Below are 22,115 nucleotides of genomic sequence, written 5' to 3' on the forward strand. Positions count from 1 at the left end.
TAAACCGACTGTCGAGCACGGTGGAGGCTGCATGATCATGTGTGCCAATGAACAAAGTGGATGAAATAATGGAGGAGGAGGAAAAGCACCGCCTTCTGATTGGATGTTGAAGCAGCTCTAACTTGTTTATCCACTTCCGGTTGTTAATAATTTATGTTGTTTGGGTTTTTTCTGCAGCAGAAAAAAAAACAAGAATCCATCATGTTATCTAGAACTGCATGAGAAAAGGAAGAATAAAATTTTCAACCTTTTCTACTGATTCAGGGCCGTGATGGCCTAGTTACAGTTTAAAGGCTTAAAGTTTTGCCTCCAATTATCTAATTTCCTTATATAATTTAGGGAAATACTTTTGTAAATCCATCTGCAGTACTCCAACCTATCTAGTTTCAAGACATCTGAAAGTATTTCTGCTGCAGCGACTTTGATGAGCCTTAGTAGGATAACAAATATTTCTCTTGTTTTGGCTTGAGCTACTGAATTTTTGTAACATACAGGTTTGCTTTGAAATGCTAAGCCTGTCTCAGTCTGGACCTCCGATGTTACACAGATAAAGTTGGAGCTCTTTGTGCCAGTGATATGGGTATTTTCTGTCACATAAGCAAACAGAGCGGCTCTCTGTGCGCTGCCCTGCTGCAGACACTGGGCGCGTTCGCACCGCCGCTGACATTTGAGCCGAGCGCAGAAAGAGAACCGGCGGCAAGCGCCCGTCGAGAGGGGATGACACGCGGCTCACCCCTCGGCTCCTGCCAACAAATAATTCATGGCGCTAACATTTACTTTGTTCAAATGCGGCACGGCCTTTATCCGCCGCCCTGTCTGTGAACCTCAAAGTACACGTCTGAGGTGAATAAAAAGTCCAGGCGAAGCCCGGACGTGAATGCTGACGGTGCGGAGGGGGCTTTTAAAGTTTTAACGCGGATGAAAAAAGTTGGAGAAGCCGCTCCGTGTGCTGAATGATGAGAATATAAAGCTGAAGACCTTTAAGCTGCATGTTGTGTTCAAACACTCCTGAAGTTTACTTATAGAAAATTATAAATGAAATGATTCAATTAAACCAATGAAAGCTAACTTTAAGCCCCAACAGAAGCCCCTTTTTTTTATTATTTATTTTGTCATTAACTAAATAGTCTTTAACTTAAAAATCGTTCAACATTTCCAATTCGGCTAAAAGCAACAAATTTAAAGGAGACACTAGTCCTGTCAAATCTTCTTTAGCTTCTTTAGAGGCCTTGTTGAAGGTCGAAGGTCATCCGGTCCGTGGGCGAAGGTGCAGTTTTGCTCCTGCAGGGGGCAGCCCTGAGGGTGGTGGGCATGAAACCAGCAGAGACGAGTTTTTAGGGCACCGGGTACGGCGGGCCTCCTCCGGCTTTCCGTCCCGTCCCTCCAGTCTCTGATGCGGACCGTTCCTCCTTCCACTGAAAAAAAAAAAAAAAAGGGATGAGACGGGCAGATTTACGACCTTTCAAAATAAAATATGACTCCAGAACGTTCCTAAAACAGCAGACGAGTTCTCCCAGACGCCCGGGAGGAAACAGCTGGTGTGTTTTCTGCATCCAGAAGACAGTAAGAGGTCAGGCTCAACATTCACAGCTGAACCGTCGTTACATGAGGCGAAGAGGAGACAAGACGGGAAAATATTCTAACTCAGATTACAGGAGTTTGAAATATGCAAAAAGATAAGGAATAACACTACAGCATATTTTGTTTTTGTTAGGCACAATGGACATGTTCTTGTCTTAATTTTGTTTGCACAAGTTTAGCTGTTTCTAAACTGTTTAAAACTCTGTGTATCAACAAATTGGACTTCACGCCTTTTCAATACCTATTACAGGAAAAGCAATGCACTGAGCTGTAGAGGAGCTTAAATACAACTTAAACAGAATGTTTAATGGTGCGTTCACACCAAGCACGTTTTGGGCGTCAGGCGCCTTTGGTTTGCATTCAAAGTCTATGTGGAGCGTCGGATGCACTCGACTCGTCAAACGCTCCAAACGGTTCAAATCGCGCCACGCTATACGCTCGAAACGCGTTTGCTGTGAACGCAAAATAAGAGAAATTAACCAAAATATTTTGCACCCTCCCTCCTTAAAGGGCTGGAGTGCCATCAACAATAACAGAACCGTTATTAAAACCCCCCAATGCATGTAGTTAATCATTTCAAATTTGGAGTCGTTTCTCTGCCGTTAGCACAACGAGCAGCACTGACCCTCCTCCTGGCTCTGATTGGTTGTTTTTGGTCGGGAGCGGTGCATTTGTTTTTTTTCGGCAATAATAGTTCAGGGAGGAGGTGGAGGATCTTTTCACAAATCAGTGACAGTTTTAACAAATATGAAAAAAAAATAATAATTCTTTACAAAAGGTACATCCAGCAGCTTTAACATCAACAGGAGGTTTTCGCCCTAAAATTACCTTTGAAGACTTGGTGGTTGTTCTTGAGCAGCGTCTGGAGGCCTCCACACTCGTTCTTCAGGAGCTGCAGCGTCTCCTGCTGCAGCAGCGCAGCCACCTCCCTCACAGAGAGGCAACCTGAGGAGGACCGAGGAGGAACAGGGAGAGGCTGAAAGATTTTGGGAGACAAAGGAGCAAAATGACGTCCGTCGACGTGACATTCGGAAAAGCGTTTGCGGCTTCCTTCGGGGCGCATAGGGGAATGTGATATTAAAAAGCCGAGGACGCAGCTGAGCGAGTCGATGTCCCCTGCTGCTCCGAGAGAATCGGAGCTTCTGTTGGAAATCCTCTCAGCGAAAAGGTGTGATCAATGGTTTATGTGGAGAGAAAACAAAAACGGCTGGGGTTTTTTTAAACACTTTCAGGCACATGAAGCCTATTTAGTAACGTATATCACAGAGACTAGCATGAATTTCATCTCCGCTTCTCCAAAAAGGAGTTTACAACTCGGACGTGAACCTTAACGACGGGACAGGAAACAAAGAGGAAACGCAGCGCTGAAAGCTCAGAGTTCATCAGATTATGAGGAGATGAGCGCTTCATTTTTAGGCTCTGTATCAGGAGCAGTTTTTTTTATTATTATTATTATTTTGTATTTTTGGCGTTGCCCTTTTCTCCACCCCTGAGAGAATTCAATCAGAGCTGACCTTTGGTTTCAACAAATGAAAATCCCTCTCGTCTTCTCTCTGGCATATAGGAGAGGCACACGCCACTTGATTCTGTAACTATGGTTGGCCTTAATCTGGAGACAAGTTAATCAGCTCTTTTTGTTTTTTGTTTAACCAAAATCCACAACAGTGGCTCAAACAAAACCAAAAAAAAAAAAAAAGATTACCAGACATCAGAATTCGACAATAAATCTACAACTTAAATCTTCAGGAGGAAGGATTTGAAAATTATTTGCCACCAAAGACAAAAACGCACCGTCATTACGACGCGTCGTAAACACGGTCGGTCAGACAATCCCCGAGACGCGAAACGAGGTCAACTCAGCCGAACACAGAGCGTGAAACTCTGCAGACTGTCTTCCTGCAGACGCCACAGAGCAGCTCCAGGTTTAATATAATATCAATACGCTGCTTAGAGCTGGCCTTTACTGGCTGTGGCCCTAATGGGGATTAATGGGAGGAGGCCAGTATTGACACACTGGATTCTGCTTGGACTACGAACAGGTGCAGACGATTATTAATGGCTCGCTTGGAGTTGCTTAAGGTTCAGCGTCCCTCGGGTAAAAGCTGGCCGAGATGCGTTAGCACGCACACTGATGACCAGTTTGTTTTGCTGCTCAGGCCAATCAGGCGTCATGCTGAGTGTTAAAAAAATGGCTCTGGTAAGTTATGCACTCGGCTTTAATGTCTTCAGTCAAACTGATTAACATGACTCAAAGAGACTTATTGAAAAGATCAAATAAGAAAATGGATATTTATCCAAAACCCTTCTGAGACAAATTTTTAAAAAGTTCAGATACTGCGATTTTGGAGACCTGAACAGGACAGGAATGACCTAAAACTGCCAACATGGCCGTCATAAATCTCACCAACAATTACGGTTACGGTGAAAAACAATCAGCCATCGAGACTCAAAGCTGGCACAAGAAGGTTCTCTTATTTCTAGCAATCAGACTGTGTTCAAAACTTACTCATTAATAGAGCTTATAGGAGGGACGAAATAAATCTTTATAAAATATGTTCATCTCAAGCCAAGAAGCAAAACTCATTAAGACTCATTAAACACACACTGGGATTCATCTCAAGAATTTCCCTCTGGTAGCATTGATCATTATGGCATAAAGCTAATCGAAAACCAAAATCTGTCTTTAAGAAAACTAAAACATTTCATAGTTCCAAAAAAATAACATTTTTAATAGACCGGTGGTGTTAAGGTCCAAAGTGGAAAAGAGTGAAGAACAGCAGGATCCAAACTGCCTAGAAAATCATGTTCTAGAATAACTTAGCGACAGAGTATAAAGGTCATCTGTCTTTCAATCAATAACAATCAGCATAACTTTCTCCTTTCTGCCTCCTTTACTGCTTTCACATGAAACTGTTTGAATAACCAGTCATGTATAAGGCATGTTAAGCAAAATAATAGATATCAGATGTAATCCCTTTCAGTTATGTCTCACAGAGCAACAACATGTTTTTGTCTTTAGTAGAGAAACCTGCATCCAGTTGGCTTTTTTTTGTGCTCCGAGACATTTTTCTGCCTGAAAAATTACAGATAAAGACAAAATAGACACCAGCTAATCCAGCACAGTCCACTGGAATTGTGTGAACAACTTAGTCCATTAGAACATAATCACTTTTGAGGAAAACAGCTGAAAATCACGGTTTGATTTGTCTGATTTGATCGGCTTTGTTGTCGTTTCTTCTGCAATGGGCTCAATTCTCTGGTTCTGATTGCAATCAGAGACGCGATGCAGGCGAGGACGCTTGATTGCTGCATTTGCAAATCGGAGCCATCTTGTCTTCCTGGGAGCCAAAGACATCACACTCCTCACACTTGATTCACAGGTCAATCAGGTAGCATTCTCTTCAAGAATGCCAATGAGTGTACCGATGCGGCAGGAGCTAAAAGCCCCACATGCTGACGGTTTCCAAACTGCATTCCCACATGCTTGAACCAAGTTCTTGATGCCTGCTTAAAAAGACGCTTCAGGCTCGGACGTTCAGAAAGATTGCTTCTAATTTCTGTTTCCAAACCAGCTCTAAACGCCGGTACTGTTAGAGAAGCACAAACAAAAGCAGCAAACGTTAAAAAAGTCTTTCCGTCTTTTGTTTTCTCTTCTTACAAAGAGCATGAAGAGAAAACAAATGATCCAAGGTGTTCACTAGTTAAACACCCACACATGGAAGCAGGTTTTGCGAGCACAACAACAGTGTTTATTAATTTATTTACTGTACCTATGAAATCCTTCCAGAACAGCCTGTTGGACGTTCACCCCTCGTTCTCAGCGTGATTACATAACAGCGTGAGCCGGGTCGGCGCTGCAGCACGCATGAATTAATCATTCGGTCCAGAGTTACACTAACCACCTTCACTAATTAGCAGGAGGGTTTATTTAAGGTTAACTTACAGGTGATCTATTTTACTCTATATGCCAAACACCTCTAGGCTGACTGGCTTTAAGTGACGAGTACAAAATGGGAACAATAAGGAAAACTGGTTTTCACCCCTTAATGTGTCCAGTTTACGACTTTTTGTTTTTGCTGCCAATCAGATGCTGAATTAATTAGAGACCATTATTTTAAATGTTGCGCCTACAGTTGGGATAAATTTGGGAATGATGCTAATTACATTCTCTGGGCAATTACGGAATAAAACAAACTTTTCAATCTCGCCATGATGATTATTTTAGGATGCTGTCATTGCTCTAACAAGACTTTGAAATTGAGTCAAAATGCTTTTGAACACCCATTGAGTTTTTCATCATTAAGGCTGTTTTTTTCTATACGAGATCAATGTTAGCGATGTTTAAACCACATGGTTTAAAATACAGATAAAAGCTGAAATATCCCTTTACTTTACTGTCCTGGAAGGCTTTTTTCCTCCTCTTAGGATTTTAAAAAAATATTTAATTATGAAATAAGCAACATTTGTGGTATTCACACACCACATTGGCTGCATTTACAAGTACGAAGCTAAATAGCGTCTTCAGTCCACAGGAAAACTCCACAATTATGATCCGATTCTTCTTTGTAACAACCTTTGTGGGATCAGATGATGAAATAAAAATTTTTTTCAAGACAAGTCCAAATGTATATTGAATTGATTTAGGATTCCTACACATTTTCCAGGCTAATTTCCACTCTTCTCCAGCACAATCAAGTTTGAGACGAAAAGCAACCTGGCAGTAGTCGGATCGTTTTTTTTTTTTTTCTTCAATTCTGGATTTTTATCATACAAGTAATAGGGAAAGAAATACAAATAATCCTCCAAACTCTGCTTAAGTTCTTTTTTCCACATGTACCCAGACATGAGAAATATTCAAATCAAATCCTAAATGCTCCCCAGTGCGTAGGAAGCATGAATTTATGCATCAGTATACACACACCACCCAACCACTTACACAGTGCAGTTTGTTCCTGCTGATTTAGAAGTTACATACGAGTGTTTTTAATGCATTTATTTATTTTTTACATACCCTGATACTAGAAAACCTACATCAAAATTAATTGGAAGCAAACGATCACTTAAAACACCAGAAACGACGCCATGGAAGTATTAAAAAAAATGCACATATTTGTTTGAGGACGCGTGGGAACAAAAGGAAACCAAACCCCGAAGGCCTTCGGCCAACACTCACTAAAGCCTGGTTCATCCTGAATTTACTCTTTGTTCTTACGCAGCAAATAACCGCTGGAAAGCCTCCGCACAAACGCGCCCTCATGCATAAATCATCGACGCTGGTGCATTATTCATCCAGTCACAGTCTCCCTTTTTAATCCCCTCTCCATCTTATGTTCAGCACCATTAATTTCCACACTTACAAACTAGCTGAGAATTTGCTGCTTAAATCGTACCAGTCTCGGTAAAAGAGAGGAGGGGTGGGGTGTCTACAAAGGTGATGTGTGGGTGGCGTGTGAGCTAAACTTTCTGCGCTCCGCTCTCTGAAGCGTGCAGCGCAGGAAGGGGCGGGCGGAGGCCGAGATAAAGAGTTCAAAGCAGCGGAGCCCCCTCCCCTCCTGGACGGGATGGGGTGGTAACAAGCGAAAAGAGGAGACTCCCACGAAGCCGCCAGAGGCATTATTTAAGGTAGCGACATGAGGGATGCGGCGCTGTTTTTAGCGTTTTAATAGATACACGCAGCAGCGGAGGCGCGGTGATGAAAAACAGATGTTAAAACCTTCTCTGGCACTATAAAAACGAGTCTGCTTAAACACAACATGACATTCGGCGTCACTTTCAGACTGGAACGCATCGCTTGGTTAAATTAGGAGTATTAAACCGACCAATCAGGAACCTTGTTGCATTTAACGTGCGTATCCCGCGGCCAGCTCTTTTTATTGACGGTCTTTAAAGGTTTTACTTGAGAATTTGGCCGCACTTTTTATGGAAAAAAGGTGATTTAATTTCACTCAAACACCAAAACTTAAAACTTGTTTCACTCACGACACAAAATGAAAACAAATATGTGTTTTGGTTTGTTTGTTTGTTTTAAGCAGAGGGAAAACTCGGGTTTAGCAAGAAGCATCCAACATTGTTTCCTTATTTCAAACAGAAAAACGTTTGGGGGTTTTCTCGTACAGCGAGTCTCAACGAGACTAAGATCTCGAGGCAGCCATTTTGGGATTTCCCTTTTTTTATATCGCAGGCAGGCGTTGGTGAGTCTAAATGTATGTTTGGGGGTCATTGTTTTGTTGTAAGGTCCACTTCTGTTTGAGCTTTATTTGTTTTTGCACAATGACAAAAAAAAAATGAGTAAAGTTTCTTCCCCTGTCAATTTTAAACGGCGCCAGCTGTTTGAGCGACATTTGCCGTATTGCTACTTAGGGTTACATCATCCAGTGGTTGTCACTGTTGTCTTTGCTTACCTCCTTTGTTCCAGTCGCCGCTGGACGTTCCCTCCGACATTCCCAGCAGAGCCTCTGCAACCTTCAGGACGACTCCGTCCACAACGTCCCGCGGTAGCGCCGCGCAGTTTCGAACCGTTTCCCTTCCGTTTCTGGGCCGGAAGCCGTCTCCCCACGCGCAACCCGAGGTGTCGTCGCACTCAGCGCTACCATGGCAACAATCCCTGCTTTTCCTGACGCCTGACCTTTGAACTGCTGCTCCTGTGGAAGTCTGGCGGCTCTGGATGTAACTCGCCCTGCTTTGGTCGATTTCGGCCTCGTCGGACTGCTTGTAGGTCCTCGACGTTCCCACCAGACACACCTGCAGGAAAGGAGCTGGACGTCAGCGCTGATTATAGGTGCAGAAGGGTATGATAGAGTCATGGCTAAGACAATAAATAAATAAATAAAACTAATGTTTTAAATAGTGTGACAACTTTTGGAAGGGAGGGTGGGGAACAAAATTTGTAGCTTTTCTGCCAAAAAAAAAAACCCAACAGAAATGCAAAAGGCTCACAATACAGGTTCAAACATCAACATTAAAATTTTATAACAGTGAAAATTACAACGGATCTAAACCATCTGGTTTAAATTTCGGGCTTTTAAGACCTCCTTATGGATAAAGCTTTTAGAGCGCTTCTGGCTGATGACGGACCTCCTGTGAAGAACCCTGGTGCGTTCATGTGTCATTACTGCATGTATAAATAAATAAATTTGCATTTCTCACTGCCATCACAGCCATGCAGCTCAAAACGCAACGAAAACTGAAAGGTCGTTCTGTTCCTTTAGACAAATAGAAACTTTGATAAATTTATTTGAAAGCGTATTAAACTCTTGTATTCAACATTTAAAAATAAGCCTCATGTGTCCTTGCGGATGTTTTGTGTCAGTTGTACTAGCAAAGCCCCGGCAGGTCTGTGTTATTTCTAATAAATGTGATCCTTGAATGATGCTGAACATGCTAAAATTTGCTTCTGGATATCCTGAAGCTGGGGGAAAAAAATCATTTTAGTGCTTTTTTGGCATCTCAACGTCTCTAAAGATGTATAATAATACTGACAAATAAAGGTTAGAGCATCGTAAACCAAATCCTGAGTTTTCATTTGTACATATACTTAATAGTTTGATTTCCATGCTTTACTTGGTACTTATGACTCAGTTTCAGGACAACAGACGCAATTTAACTTGAGTTTGAAGTCATCCAGAAATCAACGGGTAGTAAAATGTCTCTTCAATATCTGAATGATTCAACCATCAAGTCAAAAAGCACTTATGTGCCGATTTAATTTTGCCAAATCAATATTATAAAGCGAATTGTTATCAATTTGTAAAAACTACAGCATTTATGACGTGTTAATAGTCCTTTGGTTATTTATAAAATGGAAAAGGGAGAAACATTTTCATTCTTGTCCAGACCAGGAAAACAATTAAAGCAACTTTCAGACTTCTCAAGAAGAACGTGAAAGTTTTGAATCTTTTCTTCGTTTCCGTATATTTTGTTTGTAAAAAGTCAAACAGGAACAGCAGAGACTCTGTGACCTGAACAAACCAATTCCTGGTGCAGTTCTCTCACAGCAGCTGGAAGGAAATTAGAAGAACATGGCACTGCTTTAATGTCAACCCACATTTTTCTCATTACTCTCTTTCTTTCCCGTCATCACAATGTTCTCACCAGTCAAACCGAGTTGGTATGAAAGTAAGTCAGAGTCCTTAGATGCGACTAAATGTACGACGGAAAGGCAGAGTTTTAATGGCATGTGAGACGTTACAGCCAATCAAAACTTTACCCAATCAGACCTTTGGTATTATGACAACTTGTCCAGATATTGTGCAGGTTTATAAGCTGTGATTCTTGGAGGTTTATGTTTTACCTCCAAATGTGGGGCAGCTTAGACAAACGGTGATTTTATTGTAAACTTATGAAGATCTGCATGCTCTCGTGTTTCCTATTTTGAAGAGTGAGTAAGAGAAATGGGCGTCCATTGAATGTCCTGTTTACACCTTGGGAAACAGGAACTCTTTGATTAAAAGTTCTGAACTGTAGGAATTGTTAGATTCCCCAATAATAATTTTGGCACCAGTGAAAAATGAATCATTAAGGTGTTTAACGGCCGGATTTTGCTCCATTTTTCAGTTTGGAAAATGAGCTGCAACTCTGTAAATGCTTCTCGCCAGGACCGCATCTGAAGCTTTGCGCCCTTTGCTGACGTTTGCATCGCCAACTTCCTGAACCCGAGGACAATCATGAAACTACGAGGCAGCTTCCAGTCTTGTCACACCTACACGTTTGGTGGAAGGTATTCTCAGGCAGTCTTCCTCGGTGTCGAAGCCGCAGACTTGGCTGACCTCTGCGATGAAGTCGATGTACTCTTTGTACTGAGACTTCCTACACTGGCGCCTCTGGTACTTCCCATAGAAGTCGAAGAAACAGCAGGGGAGGACAAAGAAACGGCAGGAGTAAGACGACCTGCAGTTTGAGAGAGAAAAAGTTTTCATAAAACATCTACACGAATTTTCAGAGAAACGAAAAGCCCTCGTCTTGCTCAGAAGGTGGAAAAAGTGATGCTGCGTTTAGAGGCGACTCAAAACGAGGCTCGACAGAGCCACCAAGTGGCCGCTTCGACACAAGACACCCGTATCAACACCCTCATACGTTGCCGTCTGTCCATAATGTTATTCCGACAGGGAGAGATCAGCTGGCACTTCTGAGTGTGATTGTGTTTGCTGATGACTCGCCTGGCCGCGATGACGGGGATCCACGGCGTGAGCTCGTCCGAATGGTTCCCAATCAGCCAGTCCGTACCCGGGAATAAGAAGCTCTCGCTGGGAGTAATTGCCTTTTCCTAAAATAGCAAAACCAGCGGGGGAAGTTGCAAATTGGTATGATTTCATTCAGAATAACTTAGTGGAAGCCATCCAAAAAGAAACTTTTTTCCCCCCACCCTCTTAATTAAGCTCATTAAATCTCTCTTCGTGTGGATTCTGCCAATTTTCTCTCGGATGGATCAGACAGTTCAGGCTATTTCCCCATCAACATTTCCAAGAGCACACTGCCTCATCAATCATTTAAATAATGTAAGCGGGAGGATGGAAGAGTGTTGTTTTTTTGTTGTGTTTTTTTGCGGCAGGTCTTTCTGAAAATGTTTTCATGTTTATATGAATTTGAAATCAGCAACATGCCGGATTCAAGAAAATCTGTGCAGTCACAGAGACGGCACATAAAAACTTTAGGAAAACATTTGAATAATAACAGCTGGTTTAATTTTTGATTTTTTTTTTTTATATAATTTTTAATATCTGCAGACTTAGATGTACAGCAATTGTGGCTGTTTACTGGACTGCTGCAATAATGATGAAAATAACATGTTGACTTGAATTCCATTTCAAAATTTCAAGCAGTTTATACTCAAATTTTCTCCTTGTTTACACAATTTGTAAACAATTGTGTAAACAATTTCAAAAACAAGTTGATATTCCTTTAGAAACAACAATACCAATGTTTCAACTCAGAAATTCATATTTGGTGGAAAAACCAGGAGGTTTTCGATGGGGCTCTGTGCAGTGGGCTCTTAATTTCCCGAGCTATATGCATTTTTTATTTTTTTTGCTCTGGGTCGATGTCATCTCGTTTTCCACCCCACGCCCCCGAGACGACGCCACAAAGTGAAAAACCTGAACATGAATGCTGCTTTCTTCAGGCTCGTCTTTCTCACCTCCAGCTCAGTCCGAGGTCCGTACATGTCCCAGATCCTCCTCCTGCGGACGTCGATGCCCCTCCCCGGGTGCTGCAACATGAGGTGTCACTTTACGATCACACTCTCGCTGTTACAAGACACTTTATTTACAGCTGTCACTGTTTGTTGTGTAGCATCAGGCGACAGGATTAAATGAAAACGTCCACAGAAATCTACTGAGAAGACGTTTCTGTGTTATTTTAGTCGCCGATTTAAAAGAAGCAATTCCTAACTCACCCCTTCGTTGGTCAGTATGTGAACCAGGAGTCCGTTTCCACAGCCGAGGTCCACAAAGGACTGTGGGTCAGTCAGACTTTTCGCCGCTCGCTCCTCGGCCCACAGCACCTGCAGTCAGAGTTGCGTTGGTTCGATATCAGGAGAACTTAAGGAGTCTTGAACTTTGGATACGGAACAAAGCGCTGCCTCTGCTAATCCTTCTTATTTAATCAAAGACTAAAACATCCTCATTTAACCTGCGCAATCCCGACTGTTTTAGCTTTAAAGCAGCGATAAAGAGCAGCTCCGAACCCACCAGGAGATAAGTAGCGATGGCGACATCCTCATACACGAACTTCTCAGGGTCTGTGACCTCAGGCCAAACCTAAAAGCAGAAAGCGCATGAGAACCCTCGGTGGATGAAAAGCTCAGACGGCACCGGAGCCTCGGCCCCTCTCCCCACCTTGACCATGCTCTTGTACTTCTCCTTCAGCCGCTGGTACGTGAGGCTGTACTTCTCCACCGGCAGCAGAGACAGCGTGCTCTTGAACTCGCTGCTCTTGCACTCCGCGGCCCAGCGCACCAGTTTAGGCAGCAGATCTGAGGACAGCCAGGGCAGCTTGGGATATGCCACGCCGTCAGAGAACCAGCCGTCCGACGTCAACACGTGCAGCTCCAACGCCCTGCAGGTAAACGAGCAGATACAGCTGAAATGAGACGCTAACATACAAAAAAATAGACACTTTTTTTTTCTCACTGTCTGGAGTTAAATCGGAACAAATCTTTCTTGCTTTTGGTCTGTTAGAATCACCAAAATTATTTCTATTTTCTAATCAAAATAAGAGATACGAAGAGAAAGAATACGTCAGAGATTTATCTTCAACAGGGAAAATTAAAAATACACCTTAAAAGAGAGTGGTCCTTAAAAAACTGTGCATATGATAGATGCTTATGGTTCCTAAAACCTGTTGTTGTTGTTTTCTCATATTATTCAGATTTGAACTCACCATTGCTCACAGCCCTTACTGCAGAGCCTGAGCTGATAAATGTTGCACTTCTTTAAGGACACCCTCCCTGCTGCCGAGTCCTCCTCAAAAGGAAGAAAGGTGGCATGTTGTCTGTCAGAGTCTGCAGGAAACAGATCAGATCAGAACACCACAGGTGACACGAAACTACAACTCCAGCTCAAACTGAGCTCTTACCTTTTAACACAACTTCTTTCTGCTGCTTTGCACCGTAACAGTTGACTTTGGGAATGAAGGTCCTGACCGTGGAGGACCAGGGTTTGTCCTTCTGGTGGGTGTGTGCAGGCGAGTCTCCGCTGCAGAGGAGCTGAAACACATCCTGGAGCAGTTCTTCTTCTTCATCATCATTATTATCCAGCAGCTTCCTCAGGTCGTCTGAGTCCACATCTCTGCTCTCCGTCTCCGTAGCTCCGCAAAGACGCTTATTGACAACATGAGGCTTCTTCACCCACACCTCCACCGCTGACCAGAAGCCTTCAGGAAGACTTTTACACCCGGATGGAAACTCAGCCTCTGAAATTTTGGGCATTTTCTGCTGCAGTCCACTGCGACTCACATGTTAAGAGCAACAGACTGAAGCAGCGAGAGTCGTCAGCTGCCCTGTTTCAGATAATTAATTTAAAAATAAAAAATAAAAAAACGATTGTGGATTATAATCTTACCAAAGGAAGCTCTGTTGTATTTAATTAATCCATTCTGTTTGTTAAAAAAAAAGCAACATTTCTGTCTTTCTGTGCCGAGCTCAGGTTGAGTTGTCGCTTTATGATGACGCGACAAAATGCATTGTCTCTTAAAGCCACTAGAGGGCGCCATTTATCTCAGTGAGAATGCACATGGCAGACAGGTAATTATAATAAGAATAATAAATTTGATTTATAATGCCTATATTTATATAATATATTTGGTAGCACCTTATTTGAAGGGGTGTGCATAAGACTGACATGACACTGTCATAAACATGACATAACACCTGTCATGAACATAAAGAAGTCTTTATGAATGTTTATAAGACAGTTGTCATGAAGTGTCATTCGGTAAATAATGACACTTTTAATGCAAAGTTGCTCTAAAAGTTGCATTAAAAGTCCATTAAAAGTGCCAACTTTGCATGATTTTGTAAATTATGATAATTTAATGCAAAGTCGGACTTTTTAATGGACTTTCAATGCAACTTTTAGAACAACTTTGCATTAAAAATGTTATTATTTACCGAATGACACTTCATGACAACTGTCATAAACATTCATAAAGACTTCTTTATGTTCATGACAGATGTTATGTCATGTTTTTGACAGTGTCATGTCAGTCTTATGCACACCCCTTCAAATAAAGTGTTACCATACATTTTATACATATATTCCCAATTTGCTTTTCCTTTTCTACACAAGGGAAAGTGAAACGAGAAGCAAGAAATTACTCAAGTAACATAAACGTAATGTAAAAGAAAGTACTGTGCGGTAAGTTTGTAGTTTCCTAAAAGTGTTTAGTTTCTCCTCTGGTCCTCCGTTGGTTGTCCACTCTTGGGAATATTAATAAGCACTGATTTCATTTTTGTGGACTATGACTCACACTGGGGTTCACTGAAGACACAGAGACTTCAAAATGGTTTTGCAACCCTTCGCAGACTGATAGGTGTCAGTGAGTTTGTTTCTCATTCCTTCTTGAATTACTTTACATTCCAGCTTGAAGCTTTACTTTGAGACGTCTTATGGCCTACTTCCTGTTGGCAGTCAGGTTCTACGTAAGCAATATGCTGATAACACGTACCTGAGAATAATCAGGTGTAAGTGTGGCTGATGAAAATAGAAATAATAATGGTTAAGCACAGTTTGAATAGGGTAGCAATTATTTTAAACAATGTCATGTCATAATTCTGGTCATGGTGATTCATCTAATGAACTCTGTTTTTTATGCTTTAATTGATTTTAAATTATGTTTTCCTTATATCTTTTATTAAATGTTTCATATTTACAAATTATATACACTAATTATCTTCCATTTTAGGCAAACTGACCTGTACTTGAAAGTAATGAGTACTGAGTGCATGAGTCTACTTGTCCTGTTGCAAAACAGCATACAGACACCTGTGTGGATCTATCTTAATACAGGATTAAACCTTTGCTATTATACATTTTACTGCTTGAGAGGCATAGATTTCTCTTTAAAACTTGATTAACACTTTTTTCTGTATCTTCATCTTATTGCTGTTTCGGTACTCTCACTACTGATTACAGATCATGATAATGTCATATTCCCAGTGGGACCACAGCCCATCCTTGAGGCAGATTTTGTTCTCTTTATTTTTCTTGGCTGTGTGCTTTAGGTAAAGTCAGGGAGGTTTCATGTCTCTTTCTTTGGAACAGTTGTACCCTTCGAGAAATATTTCCTGAGCTGGTTTGTCCTTGTCACATGTGTCACTCATGGAACTCGGCGTTTCGTTCACGATGAGATGACTCTGCGGGACAAAAGAGTTCAAACACGATTGCGCGCTCTCCTCTTAGCTACACGGACTTTCAAATGCACCACAGCTGGTTTTATTCTGAACATATGTCGAATTCTGAAGCTTACATGTTTTGTTAGCTGTTTTTTTTTAAATAGGTTTAATTTTTACCATATTTATAATTTCACACAGTCATGTTCGTTTGTCGTATTGACTCTGCAGCTCATTTGGTTGTTCATAAAATGCATGACAGACGTGAAAACAGATCATTGAGGCCATTCCTGTTTGGACTGCAGCTCCACTGAAGTTGTTTGTGTGTTTTAGGGACTTCTGTCGAAGAGCAGGGAGTTGTGTTGGAGAGACATTGTACCAGGAAGTTGCTGCTGCCAGTGCATAAATCAAATCCTGCTGAACTTGTTTGGCAACAGACAGCAGACATGGCAGAAAGAGAGGGAGGCTGAAAACTATTTGCATTCGACTCTTTGACTCATTGCTGCTGACAAATTTTATCTTTGTCTCAGTCTAATTAAACAAAGAATAAGCAGCTATTGCAATAGTAAACTTCCAAAATGAGTCAGATTTAGATGTAATAGTAAAGTAAGTCACCCGACAGATAAAACAAGCAACACAAAAACCAACCCATTGCAATCATAGTCTGTAAACCGGATGCAAACAACAAAAGCTCGGATTCTTGTGGCCAAGAAACTTATTTGAAGGAGATTTTTGATCACAATCATCTTTTTTTTTTTTTTTACCTAATCTCATTTTCTTTAAAGTGCTGAAGGTGACAGACTGAACACTGTGAAGTGGAGTTGTGTTCAGAGTTTGGCTTTGAGAATCTTTCTCTGGTTTCACTATTGTCATTTTCATGTGCTTCATTACAAATGCCTGAACAGTGAAGAAACGTTTTGTTGTTATATGAGAATATTCCTTTAAACTGTAAAAGATAATTACCCAAGGCAACACGTTATAAATCGACTAAAAGGAACAAACATTTGCTAAAACTTTTTTTTTTTTTTTTAATTGTTAGCTGCAATCTAAAAGTCCCTGGCACAACATTATTGTGCGTGAAGTGAAGGAAAAGACAAAATTGGATCAACCTACGATGGCTAAGAGAGGATTTTATTTGCCGGAACTGTTTGCTGTGTCACAAACAAGTTTCTAGAGAATCTAAAGTAGAAAAACCAGTTCAGTAAATTAAAGGTCACTGACTACTAAAATGAGTCCATCTATTTTTTCACTATTAAATAACCCAACCATTAACTAATGTAATATCCAAGGTTAACTACACAAGAAAACCTTTATTAGTCACGTGTTAATGAACAAAGGCTTTTTACATGGTTACTAACTGAAATTGGTGGGTTACAACTCACGAAAAAAGTAACTAACTAAAGCTTGATCTATAGCTGATTATTTTATTTATTTATTTACTTAATTTGAACAGACAGAAAAGTAAAAAGAGAAAAAATACTAATCATAATAATAAGACAAACAGGTCAGTTAAAATGCAATTTTAGTCAATTTGTTCAAAAAGCAGCTTAGTAGCTGTAAGAGCATCCATTCATTAACTGTCTAAAATTAGTTTGCTCCACCTAATTAAAAATTTATGAAAATAAAATTGTGTTTTCTGGTTAAGTATTACGTCAACTAGCTAATGTTAGATGGTACTGTTTTATTTGCTAACAGATAAAATGACTGGAAAGAAATGTACAATTGTTTTCTTATAGCTGGATATTAAACTTGTAATAGTACACTAAATTATATCCTTGTAAGGTGCTAATTTATTGAAACACAAACTTTGACAACCCTTTAGCCTTCTAAGAGGGGATAAATCCCAGAGGTAAATTAAAAATAAACTAAAATCTTATTGTTAACATAGCCTACGGAAGAGGATTGAGGCCACTGAAAAAAAAAAAAAACAGTTCTGACATTTTCTCAGAAGTCAGAATTCTGAGATTAAAGTCAGAATTCTGAGAATAAAAACAGAATTCTGAGATTAAAGTCAGATTTTTTTTTCTTTTTTCTAGTGGCCCTAATCCTCTGCCGTACATAGCAGCTAAGAACATTTAATAGTAAATAAATAAAAGTATTCAGCACAATACAAGGTGAAGTGGCTGCATTTATTAAAACAGTTTCGTTTAAAGTCGTTTGTTTACATTTGGCGGTCCAGCTAACTCGGTGTTACGATGATTCAACCTGCGGTCAGTTTCTGGAGGTTTTCCTCCTGCAGCTCCAGTGAGAAAACTCCGGAAGGGGCGGGGCCAGGTGAGAGACCGAGGAGGGGCGGAGCAAGTCCCTGAAAACACGCAGGTAGATCACAAGTACGTTTTGTGCCTCTTACAGTTCGGAAGAAGATCCATAAAACCCACGGACTGTATAGATATACTTCCTCGGTAGAAGCAGTCTGTGCTGGAGATTTTCGCCTGGTGAAATGTTTTAAAGACATTCAGTGCTCGACCAGGATTTGGATCCGGATTATTATTATTATTTTTTTTTTTACATTTTTTTCCAGAGTCTTCAGTGGAACTTGTTGGAGGTTTCGATTCCGACATGATTCACCTGTTTCTGTTCGTGTGTGGTTGAAGACAGAGCCGTCGACTGGAGGAGGCGGAACATTTTTCATTATCATTATTTATTTTCAACGGTAAGGAGACCTAACAATTTAACAATTCATACTTTAGCATGAACGATGGCGGTACTGGAATAGATACAAATTTAAAAGAATAATTCGTGAAGTGCACTGGAGTAGCAGATTAGCTCTTCTCTATCGCTTTAAATTTGATCAAATGGCACGTCAGTGTCTGCTGTTTGAAACGTGTGCGTTCTTATATGTATTTATCCATCTTTATTTGTATTTTTCCTCTTATTTATGTGTCTTATCTACTGTCTCAGGTTTGAGAATTAGATTGCTAGCTGTCTAACAATGGCCTAAATCATGGGATGAAATAATGCCATGCATGAGTCAAGCCTCTCTATATGGGTTAATCTTCACGTGAATGAGCGAAATAAACAAATGATTTAGTTGGATATACCTCACCTGATTCGTCGAGATCACATAGTAAGACCGGTGTCATTAACAGGTTCTTTAGGCAGATTTTCTTTTTAAGCCACATTTGAGTCATGAAGTAAATAACTAAGCTCATGGTCACACATACCATGAGGTAGTGAGGGTGTTCAGTAGCTGAACAGGTTAAACATTCAACCCTCTGTACACAAAAATGTGATGATCACAAACCTCTCAGTTCAGCAGGGTGCATCTTTTTTTCTTTTTCTTTTTTTAAAAAAAAGTTTTTAATATGAATTTAAACGCTGGAAATGATTTCCCTTCCTCAGTATTTGCAGGATGATTAAGTTTGGGAGTTGTCCCTGTAAAATTGAGCACAAGTCTCAGCTTGTGGGTTTCTGCACTTGAATTGTTAATTTTTGAGCAGCCTTGACAGTCGGCCTGCCTGCTGCAGAGATTTTTTTAGTTTTTATTTTTCCAGTGAGGCTGCCAGAGTTAAAGCTGAAGCTCACTGACTGAAACCTGCAGATAAGAAGGCGGTATTCAGTAACTTCAAAACTGGGAGGCTTACACAACGTCACTTCGACTTCCTGCTTATCAATATTTACTGTAACAATGGCTAAGAAGAAACTGGAAATGAAGCATAAGGTTAATATCAAGTCACGCTGCCGTCTTTGTGCCCTGTCGACACTCTGTGTTACATCAGAGTGTTAAATAGATGCAATCTATGCGGGATCTGGTCAAACTGGTGGCTCTGAACCACAGACAGGCCGTCATTTCCACCTCCTAGCTTTCCACCAGGCTGCAGGAGCGTTGGTGACGCTCAGGTTCAAACGAAGAAAAGCCTCTGAACTTAAATGTTACAAAAAGGGAAGAAAATGTTTCCGTTTTCGGCATGAATTTCTTTAATTTATTTGGAAAAGGTAATTTACTTCTATCACCGAATTCAAAACGTGAAACTCATATAACTTAATTACACACATGCATACTTCAAGCCTGCATTAATGCTACCTATGACGAATAACCTACATTTTTGTTTCATCGTAAAAAAAAAATTCAGCTGTTACATAAGGCCAACAACTTATGATAATTATACAGGAATGTTACATGACAGCCTGCGCCGTGATGGAGACGGCTGCTGGCCTCATTGTTCTCCAGACGCCCTACACAAAGAGCGCAAAACACAGAAAGTCGCTGCTAAAGAAACTGGCTGCCCACAGAGCGCTGTGTCAAAGCACGTAATATTGGCAGGGCGTGGGCCGTGGCTGGAGTCGGTGCTTTGAAAGACACCACAGACCGAAACATTCACAACATGGGCGACGTGGTTTTCTCTGCTCCCAAACCAGAGGAACCATCAGAAGCGTCTTTGGCGAAGGGGGGGAGAAAAGGTGCTTGGCTGTTACTGAGTGGCTTAAAATCATTGTTTCTGGATTAAAGTAAATAGTTGTGTGAGGGTCTTGTCAGTGGGGATTTGTGATGCTGTGTTGGCTATCAAGACCATCACTGCCAAAAACATCAACACCTGGTTTAATGACCATGGCGTATCTGGGACCGATGGCCCACAAAACTGACCTGAACCCCATAATAAATCTCTCAGATATTGTCAAGAGGAAGATGAGAAACACCAGAACCAACCATGACAACTCGCCTCCATTCTGCGCCACATTGATGCAGTAATTCATGCACAGGGGTCTTTACCAAATACTGATTGTACACACACCGCACGGCACATGGACAGACTTTTAATTAAGCCAACATTTAGAAAAATTTGCTTTGATTGTTTTTATGTGATATTTAAACTTTACAAGTAATAGAATTTCACATTTTCTTTAGCTGTTGGGCAGAATAATCAGAATTAACAGGAAAAATAACATTGGAATTAATTGAATAAATTCACGTTTAATCCATGTTCTCATTTATTAGGGTGCACTGTTACACTCTTATGCTTCCAGACAAACTGTTTGGACTTTGTACTCAGACTGAAGCTGAAAATTACTCCCCCCACATGAAGGGCTTTTTGTTAGGTTTCCACGGCAACGTTACGAAGCGAGACCTCGGGGGAAGTTTAATCAAACCGGGTCGATTTTCGAGGAGAATCGCTGACACAAAACGCGGTTTCTAATCAGTTGCTTTTGGTCGTGATGCAGAAGATTCAGTGGAAGAAGCCGCATGACCAGAAGTGTGAATATTTGAGTGTTTTTACACGCCTCTGTCTTCCTGCCTGCAGGCTTGTGTGGGCCAGGACATGCTGATGGACCAGGACACTCAGTGGCTGCACCAGCTGCTGGCTGAAGTCCAGCTGGAGAAGTTCTACGTCCGCGTCCGAGACGGCCTCAACATTACCCGCGTGGAGCACTTCAACTATGTCAAGGAGTCCGACCTGGAGTACATCGGAATCAGCAAGCCAGGTGGGGCTTTCAGCTTTCACGCCGGGTGGAAACTCGTGGTCTTTAAGGATGACTAAAAATGTCTTGCTTTCCTCGAGAACCTGCAGAAACGAGAGTTTGAAATACTCATTGTACTAAAGTGCATTTTGATTACCCTCTATATATTTGTCACATGGCAGTATTTATTTAATGGCTACTGTGGCATTGTGTGTGGCAAACGATGTATTTTCAGATGTAGCTGAGTTCATATCGTCCATAAAACACTTTAAAACTTCAAAAAGTTGTACATTTATAGTTAATGCTGCAACATGCTGTTCCCTTGTTTAGTGCAAAGCATGTTGCATGAGAACTATGCATCATTTGCGATGTTAATGTTTGAAACCAGTCAGATTAGCAGTAGCCCAGGGCTAAGAGGGGGCACACCTTCAGCAAACAAATATACAGATTTTTTTTTTTAAAGACTCTGAATTGATGCCTGAAATAACATCAAAACCTCCCTGCTAATTATCATGACCTTAAATTATTGTTGCAACAATGTTAACGATTGCTTCTCATGTTTTTGAAATAAATATACATGGATCATGTTATGTATCTTGTTTTAAATTTTAGTTTAGTTGTCATAAAATATGAATCTCACACTGGCATAAGCCTGTTATCAACTGAGAGTTATTCACCCACTTGTTTGTGTGTATATCAATATTTATGAGGTTTTTTTCTATTGTATTATAAAGCCGTGAAACGTTACATATCCAGGGTTTCCCCCAGGAAACTTGCTAACCCTGGTGCTTGGGGCGCTCAGCAGTCATTCATCCAGTCGCTCGCTGTGTTTTTGTGTTGAAAAATGTTTAAAGTTGACATTAAATTTGAAAATATCACTTGATAGTTATACGTTATTGGAAGACTAGAAGATCAGTGCCTGAACACAAGCTATAAAGTCTTTTAAAAATAAAAAGGCAATAATTAAAATTAAATTAAATTAACAATGCTAAGTCTGGTGGGGAAACAAGTAAAACCCTGGTGGCCCGCCAGGCTTATAATACACCAAAGGAAACAATGCATACTTAATGTAATATTTTTCTACTTAGATGGTTTCGTTTTTTTGCTTATATAATTTTTTTTTGTTTGTTTTTTTCAAATACTTTCTCATGTACTCCAGATTCCTAACAACAAGCAGGCAGTGTGGCTGTCCTGATGAAACCTCAGCACTACAAACACAGCTGAATGAAGCTGAAAGCTTACAGATAGCTCTTCTTTTATGGATAAAGCTGCTGACCTTTGCCCCTATGCTGATCAGTAGGGGAGATGTGTC

The 22,115-nt window shown here is 40.8% G+C and overlaps 1 protein-coding gene across 2 annotated transcripts; it reads right to left on the bottom strand.

The window, feature by feature from the left end:
- Positions 1-1,065: 1,065 nt before the first annotated feature.
- trmt44 (tRNA methyltransferase 44 homolog) lies at positions 1,066-13,759 on the bottom strand. Of its 2 annotated transcripts, XM_015029680.1 has the most exons (12): positions 13,638-13,757; positions 13,153-13,548; positions 12,958-13,078; positions 12,414-12,633; positions 12,267-12,335; positions 11,972-12,079; positions 11,714-11,785; positions 10,737-10,843; positions 10,284-10,467; positions 7,983-8,322; positions 2,410-2,526; positions 1,066-1,415 (listed from the first exon to the last, which is right to left on the bottom strand). In XM_015029680.1, exons 2-12 carry the CDS (start codon positions 13,502-13,504, stop codon positions 1,201-1,203), a joined length of 1,905 nt encoding a protein of 634 aa, XP_014885166.1. In that variant the 5' UTR covers positions 13,505-13,548; positions 13,638-13,757; the 3' UTR covers positions 1,066-1,200. The 2 variants fall into 2 exon arrangements, with proteins under 2 accessions (XP_014885166.1, XP_014885165.1); XM_015029679.1 differs by having other exon boundaries at positions 13,153-13,759.
- Between the last annotated feature and the right edge of the window lie 8,356 nt (positions 13,760-22,115).

This window comes from Poecilia latipinna, unplaced genomic scaffold (assembly GCF_001443285.1).
Source record: "Poecilia latipinna isolate Pla-1442-1.1 unplaced genomic scaffold, P_latipinna-1.0 Scaffold160, whole genome shotgun sequence".
Taxonomy (NCBI): domain Eukaryota; kingdom Metazoa; phylum Chordata; class Actinopteri; order Cyprinodontiformes; family Poeciliidae; genus Poecilia; species Poecilia latipinna.